Source organism: Neomonachus schauinslandi, chromosome 1 (assembly GCF_002201575.2).
Source record: "Neomonachus schauinslandi chromosome 1, ASM220157v2, whole genome shotgun sequence".
Classification (NCBI taxonomy): domain Eukaryota; kingdom Metazoa; phylum Chordata; class Mammalia; order Carnivora; family Phocidae; genus Neomonachus; species Neomonachus schauinslandi.
Window position 1 is genome coordinate 197042981 of NC_058403.1, and position 19961 is coordinate 197062941.

Sequence of the window (19961 nt, forward strand, 5' to 3'; positions counted from 1 at the left end):
TAAAAACTTAAAAAAAAAATGCAAAGCATAAAGGGAAACTCTGACCAATTATGTTACATTTAAGAAGTTCAAGTCACCAGAACACCATGAAGTGAAAAGCCAGGCTATAAATGAAAGATAATTCAATACGTATATAATTGGCAAAAGGCTGATATTCAGAATAAATAAAAAGAAAACTTCCTCCAAGTCCATTTGAAAAGACAAAATAACAATAAAAAATGGGCAAAGACAGAGCAAGCATTTCACAGAAAAGAAAGCATGAATGGTCCTTAACAAGAAAAGATGCTCAACCTCCGTAATAATCTGGGACACAATTATATGTCATTTATACCCAGCAGATTGAAAACTTCAAGTCTGACAGCATCAGGAACACTCATATACCACTGGTAGGCATGTAACACGATACAATCACTTTGGAAACATTTTGCCATTTAGTAAAGCTAAGGAACAGATACCCTCACTTTCTATACTCAACCGTAGAAAAATATATGACACTAGGAGTCATGCACAAGAGTTTTCAGAGCTGCATTATTTGTAACAGCAAAAAACTAAAACTCACAAATGGTTTTTGACAGGAATATGGATAAGATGTCATAAAATGCAGCCTTGTTAATTTTAAAAGTTGAAGAACACACACAGCATGATTCCATGTCTGTAAAGTTCTAAAAACATACAAAACTAGGGGTACCTGGTGGCTCAGCTGATTAAGCATCCGACTCTTGATCTCAGCTCAGGTCTTGATCTCAACGCTCATGAGTTCAAGCCCCGTGCTGGGCTCCATGCTGGGCATGGAGCCTACTTAAAAAAACAAAAACACAAAATCATACAAAACTAAAGGATATATAATTTAAGAATAAGAAGGGGTGCCTAGGTGGCTCAGTCGGTTAAGCGTCTGCCTTTGGCTCAGGTCACGATCCTGGTGTCCTGGGATCGAGCCCCGCATTGGGCTCCCTGCTCAGCGGGCTCCCTGCTCCTCTCTCTCCCTCTACTGCTCCCCCTGCTTGTACTCTCTCTCTCTAATAAATAAAATCTTTTTTTTTTTTTTTTTTAAGGATTTTATTATTTGACAGAGAGAGAGACACAGTGAGAGAGGGAACACAAGCAGGGGGAGTGGGAGAGGGAGAAGCAGGCTTCCCGCCGGGAAGGGAAACCAACGCAGGGCTCGATCCCAGGACCCTGGGATCATGACCTGAGCCGAAGGCAGCCGCTTAACCAACTGAGCCACCCAGGCGTCCCAATAAATAAATAAAATCTTACAAAAAGAAAAAAAAACAATGAATAAGAAAGTGATCAATACCGAATTCAAGATACTGATCACTTTGGAGGGGAAGGAAGGGGATGTGGCCAGGCAGACACTGCCATCAGAGGCTTCTGAATAAAGGTCAGAGGGTTTCTTATTTGGGGGGATACTTAAGTATGTTTGCTTTATCATTCTTTAAAACTTACACACAGGGGCGCCTGGGTGGCTCAGTTGGTTAAGCGACTGCCTTCGGCTCAGGTCATGATCCTGGAGTCCCGGGATCGAGTCCCGCATCGGGCTCCCTGCTCGGCAGGGAGTCTGCTTCTCCCTCTGACCCTCCTCCCTCTCATGCTCTCTGTCTCTCATTCTCTCTGTCTCAAATAAATAAATAAAATCTTCAAAAAAAAAAAAAACCTACACACATCACACACGTGTGCACATACATACATTTTTGAAAAAGAAACATTTCATAATAAAAATTTAATTCCTTTCTGGAATGAGATATGGAATACATACATTTAAAAATAAAAACAGGAGTGCCTGGGTGGCTCAGTCAGTTAAACGTCCGACTCTTGATTTTGGCCCAGGTCATGAGCTCAGGGTCCTGGGATAGAGCCCCTCATCAGGCTCTGTGGGGAGTCTGCTGGAGATTCTTTCTCTCTCCCTCTGCCCCTCCCCCTGCTCTAACACACTCTCTCTCTAAAATAAATAATAAAGCTTAAAAAAATAATAAAAATAAAAACAATTACCATGTGGCAATAAAAGTGTCACACAAAACCCAGGAAAACTCAATACCCAGAATCCAGGAAGCTGAGCAGGGAAGAATGTCTCATATACGTGACTGCCTTATTCCACCTAGTCAGAATGCCTCCTTCAACTGCTTTTATTCCTACTTCTCACACTAGTATTGTTAATATCCTTAGCCATCTTGTCTATCCCCAAGTTAGGCTACAGAGTTGGACAGTGAGATACACCCCACTGCTGGAACCTACATGGGTCCAAATTCTGGGTAGTAGAAACAGCAGTGCAGACAGTGGAAGTTCACTTCAAAGTCTACCTAAATGTATTCGCCTCTTGGGGATACAGAGTGAAGAGTTCAGTTAGTGAAATCAGGAGCGTACTTGCTCCTCCCTGAGTGGGTTGAGCTGCTCCAGCAGGTACAGCCATCCCAGTTATGTTTAGCCTGGAGAAGGAAAGGCACGACCTTCCTTTGCAGATAAATGGATCACACCATATAAGGAAAGACTCTCTAGTGTGTGAAAGGGCAGGGATGTGCCCAGTGATTCTCACTAGTGGCAATTTTTTTCTCCAGGGGTTACTTGCAGACATTTTTTATTTCAAAGGCTCTGGGTGCTAATTTCAGTGTCCCAGATTATTATGGAGGTTGAGCATCTTTTCATGTTAATGGCTGTTCATGCTTTATTTTCTATGAAATGATTGTTCTGTCTTTTGCTCATTTTTTATTGTTATTGTCTTTTCAACTGGATTCTGCCAGAGATTCTGCCAAACCTTACAATTCACAGAACAGTGCCCCACAAAAAGAAGTATCTAACCCCAAAAGGCATGGGTGCTGAGGGTGAGAAACCCTACGCTAGACAGAAGCACATGCCTCTGCAGGCAGGGCATGGCGACTCTTCCCAGAGGGGGCAGGGAACCCCTCCTCCTGACAACTTCCAGGGCATCCTGAGACTCCAAGGTCTGTGCCTCTAGAGATCTGGTTCTGGTGGTAAGCTGGCCTATCTTTTCTGAAGGTAATATTTAAAAGTATGTTGCATTCCTCACTTGATATATCCAAAAGAAACAAATGGAGATGTTAGCAAGTGTTATATAGAAGGGCACTGATTAGAAATTCATAACGGCAATAAAAAAATGAACTAACTTCACTGACAACAGGGGTTTGGAAAAAAGCATGGGACATCTAGGGGCGCCTGGGTGCTCAGTCGTTAGGCGTCTGCCTTCGGCTCAGGTCATGATCCCAGGGTTTTGGGATCGAGCCCCGCATCAGGCTCCCTGCTTTGGTGGGAAGCCTGCTTCTCCCTCTCCCACTCCCCCTGCTTGTGTTCCTCTCTTGCTGTGTCTCTGTCAAATAAATAAATAAATCTTTAAAAAAGAAAAAAAAACAAAAAGCATGGGACATCTATACGATGAAATACTGACCCAGCAATGAAACAGAGATAGAAAGAGTATGATGCAATCATGAAAAAATGTTCGCCAGGTACGGAGAGGATAAAAGGATATACAATATGATCCAATGTTTTAAATATATAATATGCACATTGTTAAGGATATACTCCAAAACATAAACAATAATCACCACTTGGTGGATGGGCAGAGAAAGAAGCTATGGGCAATGCCATCTCTCTTCCCCCAAACACCTTACCTGTCCAATATCTCTGCAACTTGCCAGTGGAAATTAACTAATATAAGTTTAGCAACTGAATGAGATACCTAGAAAGAAGAAAGAAAGAAAAAAAATCAAATTACAACTGTAGTTTCTTTCAGAGAACTCCACTTTTTGAGAAGTGCATACATTCATGTCTACAGCAGGCCCAGGCTTGATTTCCAAATTCTTCCTCTTGGTTCTCTGCTTCATCTTTTAAGTTCAGACTCTTATAATCCTAGTGATAATCTTAGTATAATCTTTCCTCTCTTTGACTTTTCTTTGTTTTCATTAATGACACTTCCAAGTAATTAGTTTGAGTTGAAACTGAAGTAAAACCACCGTTACAATAACAATCCAGCATCCAATTGAAGCAAAAGAGCTGTGTGTTCCCTAATGTGGCCTATGTTCCCTCAAGCTGCTGAAGGAGGCCACACATGGGAAGTGCACCTCTAGTTAGGCCTGTTATTCTCACAAAATCTCCAGGCTTGGACTTCTTGTATAAATCCAGCAAATCAAAACACCCCTGCTTAAAACCTCCAAATTCCTGGTAACCAATGAGCCCTGATTGCAAGTATGATTTAAAAGCCTATGGACAGGAGCACCTAGCTTGCGGGGGAGCCTGCTTCTCCCTCTCCTGCTGCCTGCCGCTCCCCCTGCTTTTTCTCTCTGTCAAATAAATGAATAGTAATAATAAAAAAGCCTATGGACAGCTTTTGTGGCCCCTACATTTTAAAGCACACTGGTTGTGGCTATCAAAAAGCCTCAGAAGGTGCTCTGAGCTAGCAATTCTACTTCTGTAAATTTTTCTGAGGAAATCATAGAGGATACGTGTACCACAGTGTTTTACAAGAGTAAAAAATTAAAAATTACTAAATGTCCAACGAAAAAGAACTAGATACATAATATATGATAGGTCTATGCAATGATTTAGTATGCAGTCATTGAAAAGGATGTTACAAAAATAAGTTTATTGACATAGGAAGTTCACATTCTAATGTCAGGCTAAAGAAGCCAGTAGTAAGATAGCATGTACATGTTATAGCCACAACGTTGTTAATAGGGAAAGAAGACTAGGGTGCCTGGGTGGCTCACAGTCAGTTAAACGTTTGAACTCTTGATTACAGCTCAGGTCATGATCTCATGGTTGTGAGAAAGAGCCCCGCGTTGGGCTCTGTGCTGACTGGAGAGTCTGCTTGGGATTCTCTCTCCCACTCTGCCCGTCCTGGGCTCCCGCATACGCATGCTCTCTCTCTCTCTTAAAAAGGGTGGGGAGGGGAGAGGGGAAGCAGATTAGGCAGACTAGTAACAAAAAGGAACACCCTGAGGTTGTCAAGACTAGAGTAGAGCCACAAAAGACAGGGTTGTGTTTAGAGGTCTAGATCAGGCTTCCTAGGGAGAGCACTACATAGCACGAGGGTGCTACTGAATCAAGGAGAAACAAGGAGCACACTTCAGGCCAGGGAGCCAAGAGAACACACAGAACCTTGGTACTCTCTGCCCACTGGACTGAGTCTTTAAACAGGAACTACCAAGGAATTCTAAGGCAGTTGGTCCACAGATAAGAACTGCAGAGGGAAAGACACAGTGACCAACATGTAATCCCTGCCCTTAAAGCTCAAGTTACTCCTGAGAGGAGACAGGTGCACACTTACTAAACAAGGGCATGTCCCAGTGCATAATCAGTGTCAAAGGCTGTGCAGTGAGTGAATGCCTTTTTATCCTACAGCCCAGGTACAGCTGGAGAAAACCAAGGTCTCAAGATAACACATTTCACTAAGGGTGGGGGTCCCCACATCCCTTCCATGCAAGGTAACAGCCATCTGACTCATACATGTTGCTGTAGTATTTTCCCCTTGAGGACCATGGAGACTTTAGGTCTAGGATTCCTGATTTGTAACTGACATTTCTTCTAACTGTAGCCATAACAAAACTATTTATCCACAGCAAACCACTATCACAAAATGAAAACAGAGACAAAACATAATGGTTTAAAGTTAAATAACTGCTTTGAATATAACTTCTGACTACAGTTTTTTGTTTTTTGTTTTTTGTTTTTTGTTTTTTTAAATCTGATAGTGATACTGTTTGGGATGACCTCCTCACTGGAGCCTTTTCTATCACTTCTTACCTAGTGGGGCCCAATCAGCCCTACACCATTTTCTGTCCTGACTTCTAAATGTCTTGGCATGCAGTGGCTATTAGGTCCTGACAAAGGCACTAAACCACCTGGGAAACCAGAGGAGTCCTGACCATGTCCAGCAGCCATCCCCACCCCCCCTCTTCCTCACCACAGATGGCTTAGGTGGGGCCTGTGAGCTAAAAACAGGGGTCAGGCTGCCTCTCACAGATCCACAGAGCCTAGAACTGGGGAGAGGGTGACCCCTCAACAGATGCCGATCATTAAGTGACATCTTATCTTAATCTGTGGATTTTCAAAATCGAACTCAACTTTTCTTAGGAAAAAGAATTTTACCACTCTATCTAGTCTGATCCTTTGATGTGAACAGCACTTAACAGCAGCAACAAAACCTCAGAATTTGTACACCACATGCAGCCCACCTATGGAAAACATGGCCCTCTGTTGAAACAGAAATTTTATTAATGACTGCAAGTCCACTAATGACCAACTCAGAATATCCCAGCAGAGTTGAGTTTTGGTGAGAAGAGATTATGTGAAAAGAGGATATGTCTGGCACTTTATGAAACTGACAGTGGAGTATATGAATCTATTCTTTCAGTGCCGACAGCCAAGAATACAGCAATATATACAAGATAAGAGGCACACATGTGTCAGCTATATGCACCTCCCACCAGCCTTCTGCAGGAAGTGCTACTGTGATCTCCACATCACAGATGGAGGTGTGAAAATGGCCCATATTATGTCAACAGTATATCATAGAAAACCAGGGAGTTTCCCTCAGTAATCCATTATAAACCTAAAGGAACTCAGAGACTATTAATTTAAACAAAATGCAGTGTGACTGTGCCTTGACCTATAATGGACACCAGGGAATCTATAGGGAAGTGAGGTTCCAAAAGGTTCTCCGGCAAAAAGAGCACAGGGGTAGAGGAAGAGTACCTAGAAGAATTTATGCTAAAAAAGTAGTCCCATGGGACGCTTGGGTGGCTCAGTTGGTTAAATGTCTGCCTTCAGCACAGGTCATGATCTAAGGGTCCTGGGATCGAGTCCCAATCGGGCTCCTTGCTCAGTGGGGAGCCTGCTTCTCCCACTTCCTCTGCTCCTCCCCCTGCTCGTGCTCTCTCTGACAAATAAAATCTTTTAAAAAAATTAATTAAAAAAAAAAGTAGTAGTCCCAGCAGGGAGGCCACCTCATCCTTGATTTGGGGTCACAAGAGAGAACTGGGGACGCCTGGGTGGCTCAGTCGGTTGAGCATCTTGCGTTCGCCTTGGGTCAAGATCCCAGGGTTCTGGGATTGAGTCCTGCATCGGGCTCCCTGCTCAGTGGGAGTCTACTTCTCTCTCTGCCCCACCCCCTCCCCCTACTCGTGCTATCACATGCACAAGCTCTCGCTCTCTCTCTCTCTCGCAAAAATAAATCTTTTTTTTTTTTAAAGATTTTATTTGTCAGAGAGAGAGAGAGAGTGAGAGAGAGCAAGCACAAGCAGGGGGAGCGGGAGACAGAGGGAGAAGCAGGCTCCCCGCTGAGCAGGGAGCCCGATGTGGGACTCCATCCCGGGATTCTGGGATCATGACCTGAGCTGAAGGCAGATGCTTAATCAACTAAGCCACCAAGGCATCCCAAATAAAATCTTAAAAAAAACAAAAACAAACCAAGAGAGAACTTGACTGTGCACGCATGTCCCAGCAGTATCTCAGAGAAAGCAAAAACAGTGATTTAGGGGCAGAAAAGGATGTGGGAGGGGGTGCAGGGGCACCAACATTTAAGCCATCTTCCACAAGAGGGCCAGGACAAACCTTGGAGATGAATCTGTCTTTCTCAGAGTGCAAACAGCTGAACTCTCTCAAGAAAGAATTCCCTGAGTATTCACACCATTACTGTTTAATGCTCAGAGCTCAGCAATCCATTCTAAATCTATTAGAGCTGATAGTTCACAACTGGGGAGAGTCTTCCATTCTTCTGTATGTTTTCAATTGTGGAGAACAGAATCTTTTATAGCAGAATCAAGATGAGCCCTTGCTGGACAGTTTTGATCAAGAAATTAACAACCTATCAGTACTATTGTCTGAACCCCTCCACTCCATATCCCTCAGGATTACGTTCCTGAAACCCTGATGTAAAAGTAATAATACTAAACAGCTCTTACAGAGCTCTCACATCTTGCCGGGATCAGTTCCCACCCTGCTTAAAACCCATCACTGGTTTCCAGTACTGAGGAGACAAACCTTAAGCTCTTAGTAAAAGAGTCATCAGGACCACTATGCCCTGGAGTCCAGCAACAGACCAAGTGATTCTAGCACCCCCACACACCTTACTAACTATTCTCTACCAAGGATGCCCCTTTTTGTAGCATATACTTGGAAATTAAAGAATATACTTCTGTAGAACCTGTGTGTCACAGAAGAAATCACAAAAGAAATTAGAAAATGTTTTGAGCTGAATGATAATGAAAATACCACAGAATAAAACTTGGTGAGGGCGCCTGGGTGGCTCAGATGGTTAAGCATCTGCCTTCGGCTCAGGTCATGATCCCAGGGTCCTGGGATCGAGTCCCGCATTGGGCTCCCTGCTTAGCGGGAAGCCTGCTTCTCCCTCTGCTTCTCTCTCTCTCTCTCTGTGTCTCTCATGAATAAATAAATAAAATCTTAAAAAAAAAAACAAAAAACACTTGGTGAGATGCTAACATGATGCCATGGGAAATTTACAACTGTAAATGTTTATCCTAGGAAAAAAATCTAAAAATCAATGACATCAAGTCCCCCTAAGAAACTAGAAAAAGACCATATAAATAAATCTTTAAAAAATAGGGGGGGGGGGGGCGCCTGGGTGGTTCCGGGGGTTAAGCATCCGACTCTTGGTTTCAGCTCAGGTCATGATCTCGGGATCAAGCCACATGTTGGGTTCTGCACTCAGCAAGGAGTCTGCTTGAGGATTCTCTCCTTCTGCCGCCCCATTAACCGTCCCTCTGCAGGTGTGAGAGTGCGCTTGCACGCACGCGCTCCCTCTCACTCTCTCATATAAATAAATAAATCTTTAAAAAAAAAAAAAAAAAACTAGGGGCGCCTGGGTGGCTCAGTTGTTAAGCATCTGCCTTCGGCTCAGGTCATGGTCCCAGAGTCCTGGGATCGAGCCCCACATCAGGCTCTCTGCTCGGCGGGAAGCCTGCTTCTCCCTCTCCCACTCCCCTGCTTGTGTTCCCTCTCTCTGTCAAATAAATTAAAAACAAAACAAAACAAAAACCCTAGAAAAAGACGACTAAACTCAAAGCAAGTGAAGGAAAAAATTAAAAAGAACCAAACAGAAATAAATAAATCCAAATAATATTGAAAAATAAAGTCTGTAAGTTGATTCTTTAAGAAGATCAACAAAGTTGATAAAAACTTTAGCTAGAACATTTAAGAAAAAAAGGGAATACAAATTACTAATAACCGGGGTGAAAAAGGGACTATCCCTAAAAACCTAACAGGTACTAAAAGGAAAGATAAGGGAATGTTATAAATAATCTAATTTTAATAAATCTGGTATCTTAGGTGAAACTGACAAGTTCCTTGAACACTACTTAGCAAAACTGACACAAAATGGAAAAAATAAACTGAATAACTATCTATTAAAGACATGGAATTCATAATAAAAAATTTCCTCACAACATTCCATGCCCACAACTTTTTACTGGTGAACTTTATCAACACTAATCTTAAACACTTTCAGAAACTCAAGAAAGTAATACTTTTTCCAAATTAATTTTATGAGACTAACATAATTCAGATACAAAAATCTGACAAAAATGTAACAAAAAGAAAATTACAGATCAGTATCCTTTATGAACATAGACACAAATCCAAATATTTTAGCAAATTAAATCCAGCAATATAGAAAAAGGACAATATAGTATGAAGTGACGTTTATCCCAGGAATGGAAAGATGATTTAACATTTGAAAGCTCCTATTGTAATTCACTGAATTAACAAAATAAAGGTGGAAAAAATGATCATTTCCATCACAGAAAACCCATTTGACAAAATTCAATATTCATTCAAGATAAAAATTCTCAGCAAATGAGGACAAAAAGTGAACTGCCTGAATCTGATGCAGGGCATCTATGAAAAGCATTATATTCAATGATGAAACAGTGAATGCTATTATCAGTAAAATGGTACAGATGACCACCCTCACCATTTAACATTATTATATAGGAGGTCCTAGCCAGGGCAGTTAGTAAGGCAAAGGGGGGGGGGAAAGACATAAAATACATTACTAAAAGATTGGAAAAAGAAGAAGCAAATTTGTCTCTATTCCTAGATAAAATGACTGTTTACTCAGAAAATCCTAAACAAATATACAAACTACTAGTAAATGAATTTAGTAAGATAACAAAATACAAAGTCAATATACAAAACCAAAAGTATTTCTATACAGCGGCAAACAAATGAAAACTAAAATTTAAAACAGGTGAAATGTGTTTTAATGATATATTTTATTTAGACTAATACATACACCTATATTATTTTAACATGTAATCCACAAAGTTATTCATGAACTATTTTATTTCATATCCTTTTTTTCATATAAGTCTTCAAAGTACACTACATATTTTAGAATTATAGCATATACCAATTCAAACTGGCCACATTTCAAATGCCCAACGGCTACACAGGGTCATAGCCACCAGACTGAACAACATAGCTCCAGACCGAACACAGCAATCAAAATTAATCAAAATCAAAGCAGGGTTTTTTTGGGGGGGCAGAGGGCACAAATTAAAAGTTGATCCTAAAATCTGTGGAAGGTAAAAGACCCAGAATATCCAGAGCAATCTTGAAAGAGCAAAGTTGGAGGACTTACACCATCTGACTTCAAAACTTACTATGAAGCTACAGTAATCAAGACAGCAAAGTACGTAGGGGCTTAGAAACAGAGATCAATGAAACAATAAAATCCAGAAGTAAACTCAGACATTTACGGTTAATTTTATACAGAGGTGCCAAGGAATTCAGTTGAGGAAACGTTCAACAAATGGCTCTTGAATAACCGAACATCATTATACAAAAACAAACCACAGAACTTAGACACTTCATAACACGCAAAAATTAACTCAAAATAGTTCACAGATTTAAATGTAAAACTAAAAACCATTAAGACTTCTAGAAGAATATCTCTGCAACCCTGCTTAGGCAAAGATTTCTTAGATACAATGAAAGCACTACCCTTAAAAGAAAAAACTGATAAACTGGACTTCATTAAACTTTTAGTCTTCAAAGACATTATTAAGAAAATGGAAGAGACAAGCCACAGACTAGGAGAAAATAATTACAAATCATGTATCTGACAAAGGACTTAATTCAGAATCTATAAAGAACTCATGCAACTCAATAGGACAAATAACCCAATTTTTAAAAATGGGCAAAAGATTTGAACCCTTCACCTGAAAAAGGTATGAACAATAAATATGCAAAAGAAAAGATCCTCAACATCATCAGTCATAAGGGAAATGCAAATTAAAACCGCAAGATACCACTTCATACTCACTAGAATGAATATAATCCAAAAGACTATCAATACCAAGTGCCAGCAAAGACGTGGAGAAACCGGAACCCTTATATAATGCTGGCAGGAATCTAAAATCGCATTCACCTTGGAAAACAGTTTGGCAGTTTCTTAAAACATTAAACACACACTTACCATACAACCTAGCAATCCCACTCCTAGATATCTATCCAAGAGAAATGAAAACATACGTCCATTTAAAGCCCTGGACATGAATGGTCATGGCAGCATATTTCATAATAGCCCAAACTGGAAACAACCCAATGTCCATCAACTGATGAATGAATGGATAAACAAAATGTAATATATCCATACAATGGAAAATCATTCAGCAATAAAAAGGAAAGCACTACTGACATGTAATACGACATGGACGAACCTCAAAAACATTGTGCTCAGTGAAAAAAGCCAGACACAAAAGACTACATATTGCACAATTCCATTTATATGAAGTTTCTAGAAAAGGTAAAACCATATGGAAAAAAAGATGATTCCTAGTTGCCTGGGGCTGTGACTGGGGACTAACGAACACAAGGGAACTTTCCAGATGATGAAAATGTTCTAATACTCAGATTGTGGTGATGGTTACATAGCTGCATAAACTTACTAAAATTCATTTAACATACACTTTAAAATGGGTGAATTTAATGTCATGTAAATAATATTTCAACAAATCTGTATAAAAATAAAATTGGTTGATGCCTAGATACATAAAGCAAATGTAGCCAAAGGTTAGCAAATGTATAATCTTGACAGTAGGTGTATGGATGTCCACTGTACAGTACAATTCCTTAAACTTCTGTTTTAATTTTTCATAATAGAAGTCAGGAGGTACTTCTAACACAATTGTAGTAACTTGCATGAACAAATGTCACAATAAACAAAAGGCTAACCTTTATGCTACTATATCAAATAATCACTTTGACCTTTATTTACTCCTCAAAATAAAAAATTCCCCTTCAGAGTTTTAACATAGTTTTGACCAAAGGTTAATTGATCATACAATGTGAATTTCAGCATAAGCAGATATAACTTCCACACAGGTCTATAATGCAGTAACTTTATAACACTCTGTGGCTCTCTTTCAACCTCCCAGATCAAGCCTTCTTAGTGTTCCCATGGATGTTCTACTCCTTAAATGTTGCCATTCCACAAAGCACAGCTCTCAGGCCTGTCTTTGAGGCATCACAGTTGTGCTTAAGCCTTGGTCAGTGTGAACAGAAGCCCCAAAGGTAAAAAACTCCTCTCTTATTTTTCCTGGGAGCTGGGGAAGGGAATGTGACTGATCAAGGTGGGGAAGAGAGGACAAATAGTGGTATAAAGTTCATCAAAGACTGAAGGATGCCCTCAAGTCTCTGGTGGTCCAGAGTAAAAAATGTGGTAAGAGCAGAAGCCAAGAGCAGCCGATCTTCCCTGCCTTTTTCTCCTCTTTCTCTATACCATCAAACCTGACCAACAATGGGTCAGGAGCCTCTGGGGAGCTTGCCTTCCAGCTTGAAAAAACTGTGGGATCACCCTCTGTTGTCATTTACCCTGAACACTGTTCTGCATTGCCAATCCAGTCTGGCTTTGTTTTGCCGTTGCATTTATAATCCCAACACTCTCGAGTGGTTTCCAGTTCTTTATTTCAGGAACACCTTAGCTACATGCATGTCGGAAAGGACTTTGCTGCTGGTCTTCAGTATTTCCCCAAGGTTGCAGGCAAAAATCTTCTGTCATTTTCTACAATCTATGTTTGGGACAGATGCTTATGGTTATTTCCCTGATACAAGCCATCAAAACATGTTCAGTAGTTACCACTTGTGCACAGATACCTAAAGGAGTAGACAGCTGCTGGGGAGTCAAGTTCTTTCGATTTCTTATAAACAGTGTAGTAAGTGTGCATACAATTCTATCCCTACTTCATAAGTAGGGCTTGGGGGATGGGAAGTGGGGACCAGTGGGAAATCTAGAATATGGGCCAATGATGTTAAGATTTTTCTCACAGAGATGTAATAAAGTGTACATGAATGTTTTAGCCACTGTCACCAGCAAGGAGCTCTTCACTGGTTAACAGTATAAAAGTCCACCTCTGCATTTCATTAGATATTCTGGAGGCACTTCCTTCCATATTCTAAGGGCTTCAGAGACTAGAGAAATGAAATAGTGTAAACATCCAACTGTCACTTAAAGTGGAGACCACCTTGATGAGATAAAACTTCTGAATCTGCATGGCCTCCAACCCACTCACTACAAGGAGACAGCAGCAGGATTTCAAGACCTTAGATAAGGTAATTCCAGCAGCAATTTGGTTACTGACTTATACTTCAGCAATTCTGTGACTTGCTGTCCCACCCTATTTCAACTTTACTGTGTATATTTTCTCCATTAGGTCCCTAAGCAGAAAGCAGAATGTGGTAAAAACAATTTTTTAAAATCACAGGTCCCCCCAAGTCCACCTCAAGTTTGTTAGTAAATGAGAGCCACAAATTTCTTTCTAATTCTCTATCAGAATTTTATATTAATCATTGGAACAAACACTTCTTGATCTCCTGACCACAAAGAACTTAAAATACCAGAGCGAGATAAACCTTGCTACTGAAGGAAATGATAAGTACATACAACATTTTGGACCCCTTTCTAACACACAGCCAATATCCATTTTTGGAAAAAATGTTTTAAGAGTTTCAGGAAATTTAACAGTTATTATTTGACATCCCAGAGCACTTGAATAGTATTATTATTCAAAATAATGCACAGAACGTGCTAATTTTATGTAAGGATCAAGGCACATAGTGAATAGCCTCTGCTCTTCACAACAGTTCCCCAAGGAAACCCATGGGCATGGTCAGTTGCTTCTTCCTCTTTTTAGTCTCCTATAGCTGGTTCAAAGCTGTCCAGCCCTCGGGGACAAGTTAATAACATGGCTTGCAAATAGATCTTTCCCCCAGAAAAAAGAAATCCAGCAGCCCACCAAAACTGTCACCAGCCCTTCCCACACTTACCAGTGCCATAGGGAGGATGCAGCTGATGGCAGTGAGCATCAACGGCCTGAAAAAATACAGGTGGTAGTTTCAATTTTTATTTAGAATTCTTACTTGCCAACTGCCTGAAAATTTTTAAGGCTACACGAATGGGTCTCCATGCCTCAGCCTGTGTTAAGCCACTTCGTGGTCCAATCACATTTGTTAACAAACGCTAGTGGTAATTCACTAAACAGCAGAGATGAAGGAAAGGAGTGAATTGTGGGTGAGCTTCTGGGTCTGGGGTAGAAAGGGACATGATTGATATAGGAAAGCTAGCCTAAGGAGATCAAGATGGATGAATTCAGGTCTTGGAGGGTAGGGGGGTGAGGCGAAAAAGTACTAAAAGGCATAAGAGGAAGAAACAAGGTCAAACCAGAGAGACAAAGGAATAGGTGAACATCACCCTAGAATGGGACAAAATCAGCAACAGTGGTGGTGATAGTGGGGTCCCAGCAGGCCTCTGACTTTAGGCAAGGCTCACCCCTACGGTCTAATTTAAGTGGTGGGCCTTCACTTCTCCCATACTTCACACCTACATATTCTCAGCTTCTAGAAGGCCAGCTCTCTGGCTCCTGATCATAACTTTGCTTCCTTTCACTTTTTCTTTATAGGTCTCCATGGAGGGTGGGCTGACTTGTAATCAAGGCACCCATGCTATTCATGCTTTTAAAAATCTGGCTAAATTTGAAGATTTCTCTTGTCTAACCTTAACTCAGTCTGTCTTTGATCATTAAAATAAATACCAAGAAACCCAAAGACCTCACTAAATAAGTTATTTATGGAAATACAATAAAGCAAAAATATGAGTCATCCATCTCTGACCACGAGGGTACTTTATTATGAAAAATTCCAAACATCTACAAAAGTGAAGAGTATGATGAAAACCATGTACCCATCACCCAGCTCCAACATCAACTCATGGCCAGGTCCACTCTATCTGTACCTCATCCATCCATCACCTGCTACAGTATCATGGAGTAAATCCCAGCCTATATTTTAGGGTGTGCATTTTAATGAAAAACCTCTGGAAAGTACTTAGTACAAAAGGCTGGTTAAGCCCCTACTAGAATTCTAAGAGTTTTCCAGGGGGTGCCATAAAGCAGGATGACCACCATTTTTAAGAACCAAGGTCATATCCAGTAACCAAACCAAAAGAAATGCAGACAGGAGCTGTCATCCAATGAACTGCACATTGTAGGATTAAAAGCCAAATCTCCTACCATGTTCATGCAGCCACAAGCCCATCTTGTCCAAAAATGATTTCAAATAATGCTCTGCCTCTTGTAGCTACTGCTACTGTAAGGAGGCATATAAGAGAGAATACCAAACACTATCTTGGCAGTATCATTCATGTTCCCACTCTTCTCTAGAGGACACCTCAGAGGCTAGCATATCTTACTGATAAAGCCACAGACTCCAAGAACATATTTCAAAGCAGAACTACTGATTGTTGGCCTTAGGTAGCTATGCTTAAAACATATAACGCTATTTTTATAACCTTTCTGTTTATATAAAACTCCATCAGAAATGGAAGCTCCTTGAGGACAGAGATTTGAAACAATTTCCTTTTCTGCCATAAGCGAGCACTTGGCACAATGCCAGCACCAGGACTAGGTCCTACATGCTAACACTATCCTCTGTCACGGCATACCCACATTCTCCTCCAGAACCCAGACAGGCACCAAGATCTTTCAGGCCTCTAGGGGATGCAGGAAGAGGCCAGATACAGCTAATCCGAGGAAGGTTTAAAAAAATAAAAAATAAAAAAAGGAAGGACAAGAGGTTTTCTGAGAGTTTGCAGAGGGTTCTGAAGGGCAGAGATGCTTACAGGAGGTTTGAGGAGACAAAATTCAAACACATGGGTTAGAGAAATGGGCAACAGGAAGCAGTTCAGTTCAGGCTGGAGTCTGAAGAAGTTACGTTAAGTTTTTCAACAGACCAAGATAATCAAAGTGGCACTTTTAGTGGATATATCAGAAAATATGAAATAGAAGGAGAAAAAGATTTATTTAGATCTCCTCTCTCACCATTCTAAAAAAGGAGGTGGCAGAAACTAAAGGCAAAGAGATCTTAAAATTATTTTATGGTAGAGGTCAAACTATTTTTTTTCCCCAGCTCTCAGCATCTATCTAAAAGTTAAAATAACGGAAGACACTCAGGAAACACTTGTTTATTAGGAATCAATGAGTTCTTAACCTACCCCAATTACCAATAACAAAGAAAATCAAATGGTTTATAAAAAGCACTTCAATGAAAAGGAACAATACCTGCCACCCCGTCCCTCCCCAGCCTCCCAGTCTTCCTATCCAGGAGAAATCTCTACAGTTCTGGTTGTCACCAACCTCACTGAGCATGCCCATAATTCTATAGCAGATTTAGTTTACTTATACCACTCCCTACCACCCCCTTCCAAGGCCCAACCTTTTTATATTTAAATTACTATTTTCAGTTCCTTCTATCAGTTACCTTTGTAACTTTAAAATATTTACAGGACCAGAATTCCATTTTCTTCCTTGTGCTTCCAAAGCCACTATCCTTGGGCCATTCAAAGGATATTCTTTATACATTAGGCACAAATACGTTATCTCTATTTAGTAGCCACCAATTACTTATACTTGTGCCACTTATGTGTTTGATTTATATTTGCTTACAACTTTTTGCATATAGTTCTTCTGCTTTGCACAGGAATTCTAATTCCCTTGCCCCTTGTAAAAAGTTCTATGGTTTCTTCACTGTATTCCAACTATCTTCCAGCTTCTTCATTTTACCTGTTGCTTGGAATCTATCCATTCCCGTTCCCAAATGAATTTTTCTTGGATCCCATCAAATCTGTGTTCAAATTTGGGCTGGCTACTTTCCAGGGTAAAACAGAGTTCCTACTGTACAGGTAACATGAGACTTTTTATTGGACTACTAGGTTAGTTCAGCCATTTCTTGAGTATTTTCCTCATTTTTTATTTTCATCTGCCAAGTTAACTGCTTCAGTAAAGGTATAAGGAAAGAAAATTTTGGGAGTCCTTGCACATCTGAAAACAAGTGTATTCTGCTATGACAAATTCTAGGTTCAAAATCATTCTCCCTCAGGACTTGGAAGACTGCTGCTCCACTGCCTTCTGGTTGTCACTGTTGTGGATGACAAACTGATTCCCATTTCTTTTAGAAGACCCAGTGTATACAGAAACTTTTAGGGTTTTCCGTCTATTCTTGTTTTTCTGAAATTCTAGCACTGCGTCTTTCTTTCTTCTTCTGGGCATTGGGTAGAACCTTTCAATATGAAGAATGCTCCTTTCTTTAGATCCTGGAAATTTTCTTCTTCTTATACTTTTAAATATTTCCCTCCTTTCAATTTTTTGTTCTCACTTCCCAGAAATTCTGGTAGATGATGGATCTCTAAATTGATCCTCTATGTCTCTTTTTTCCACATCAATTTTTGCCTGTATTTTGGCTTTATATTGAGATTTTCTCTTTTTATCTTCTGATCTATCTACAGAATATTTTTTAACTTGACAAACGCATAATTCATCTCTATGAGCTTTTTTATTTTGACAGTTTCTTCCAGATGGCATCTCCGATTGTTTCATGGATGCCATATCTTCTTGAATATCTAGGAGAATACTAAATAGTATGCTTTTAAAAACAAGCAAAATCATCTACTGGTCTGTTTCAGCTCAGATCAATTTTCCTATTTCTCTTCCATTTTGCATGTTTTCCTCAAATGTCTGGTGATTCTTGGTTAAAAAAACAAAGGGTCACCAAAAAAGGGAATGAAGTAGTGATGCATGCTATAACTTGGATGAACCTCAAAAACATCATGCTAAGTGAAAGCAACCAGACACAAAAGGTCATATATTGCATGATTCCATTTATATGACATATATAGAATAAGTAAATCCATAGAGACAAAAAAGCAGATCAGTGGTTGCCCAGGGCTGGGGGGGAGTGAGAAATAACTGTTTAATGGGTACCAGGTTTCCTTTTGGGTAATGAAAATGTTCTGGAACTAGATGGAGATTACGGTTCCACACTGTGAATGTACTAAATGCCACTGAATTTCAACTTTAAAATGGTTAATTTTATATGAATGTTACAATTTTAAAAGGGGAGCAGGTGTCAGGAAAATGAATCCTAACTCTGTGTACATGGACAGAACCTGTCAACTGACAGGCTTTTCTTTAGGGTGCTTAATTAGAGGCAGCATATACGTAAGACTCAAGAGCCCCCAAAGTGACCAATGAGGTCAGCCCAATCTCACACTCTCTAAGGGCCTTATTTCTTCTCAGGTTATCCTATTTCTTAAAAATAAGGAGACTATTTTGTCTAGAAACCAAGTGGGAGCAGGGTTAACTACTTTACATAGAAATCTTTAATTAACCCTCTCATTTGCAGCTCACTTATCTCTTCCATCCAGCCTTTGTCAGTCAAATCAGAGCTCAGTCTCTTCGAAGATCTGCTGGACAAACTGGCTCCTATGTGCAAGGTCCCCACAAGCCACCCCCTCTACTTATTCTCTTTGTTGTATTATGAGTTTATAACATGAATATGCCTTTACTTTCATTTTCATGATATTTCAAAATAGAAAACCACCCCTAAATTTACCTCATGCTCTTCATCATCATCTCTCTCCCTGCCCTCTCCAACTCTCCAGACAACCACTGATTTACTTTCCTTCACAATGGGTTTGCATTTTCTAGAATTTCATATGATTCAAATCATAAAATATTTACTCTTTTCTCCCCCTGAGTTCCCTCATGCAGCATACTTTTTTGGGATTTACCAATGACGCTTATATAAGCCATTCACTTTTTATACTGCTGAGAAGTATATTGTTCTATGGGCACGCCATTATTTGTTCATTCATCTGTTTGTGGATATTTGGGTTGTTTCCAGTTTTTGGCTATTGCAAATAAAACTGCTACAGACATTTGAATACCAAACAAACAAAAACAAATGGAGGGGGGACAAAGGTATGTAAGGACAACCAACCATCTTGTAGCAGAAGCCAATGTTAACACTCTAGCAAAAAATAAAAAATAAAAAAATGAAGTGTTCTATGTCATAAAATTCAAAACTTTTAAAACATTCACATTGTATTTATGATTGCAGATATTATTAGTCATTTTTACAGCTACTCATTATCAGCATGGTCCTAAGAACCCACTTTTATCTTGATAATCGATGACACAGGAAGTTACATTTAGACATCAAAAATATTACAGGAAAAAAAATACAAGAAACCTATCCAACTTGTCAGTATAGTTGGGTGTCTTTATCCTACTCCCACTCCAGTTATGAAACGAGTACACTCTGAATGTTGGACACATCATTTCGGCAGCCAAAGAAAGAACGCACTCTTTCTTCCTTGCTTCGATAACCTGAATTGTTTCACAATTTTTTTTGTACTTCCACATGAATTCTCCACACGAATATAATGTATAATACCTTGCCTCGCCTCTGAAGATTTTGTTTTTATTATGTCTGCATGAAGTTCAGGCTTCTGTATCAGAATTGACAACACTAATTCTGAGATACACCCCAAGCTGGGAACCATACATCTACCAGGTATATACTGTCTCTGCTTAGAATTCAGCCGGCTTCATGGAAGTCCTTTGATAAGTGTGTCTTCTATTTACAAATGGGAACATACAGAA

The 19961-nt window shown here is 40.0% G+C and overlaps 1 protein-coding gene across 1 annotated transcript in view; it reads right to left on the reverse strand.

Moving 5' to 3' along the window:
• Positions 1-19961, reverse strand: part of ARIH2 (ariadne RBR E3 ubiquitin protein ligase 2) — a 49962-nt gene that overhangs the window by 15614 nt on the left and 14387 nt on the right. Inside the window, exon 4 of the mRNA XM_021686929.2 lies at positions 3621-3688. Within this exon, the coding sequence (XP_021542604.1) occupies positions 3621-3688 (68 nt within the window). The remainder of the gene's footprint in view (positions 1-3620; positions 3689-19961) is intronic.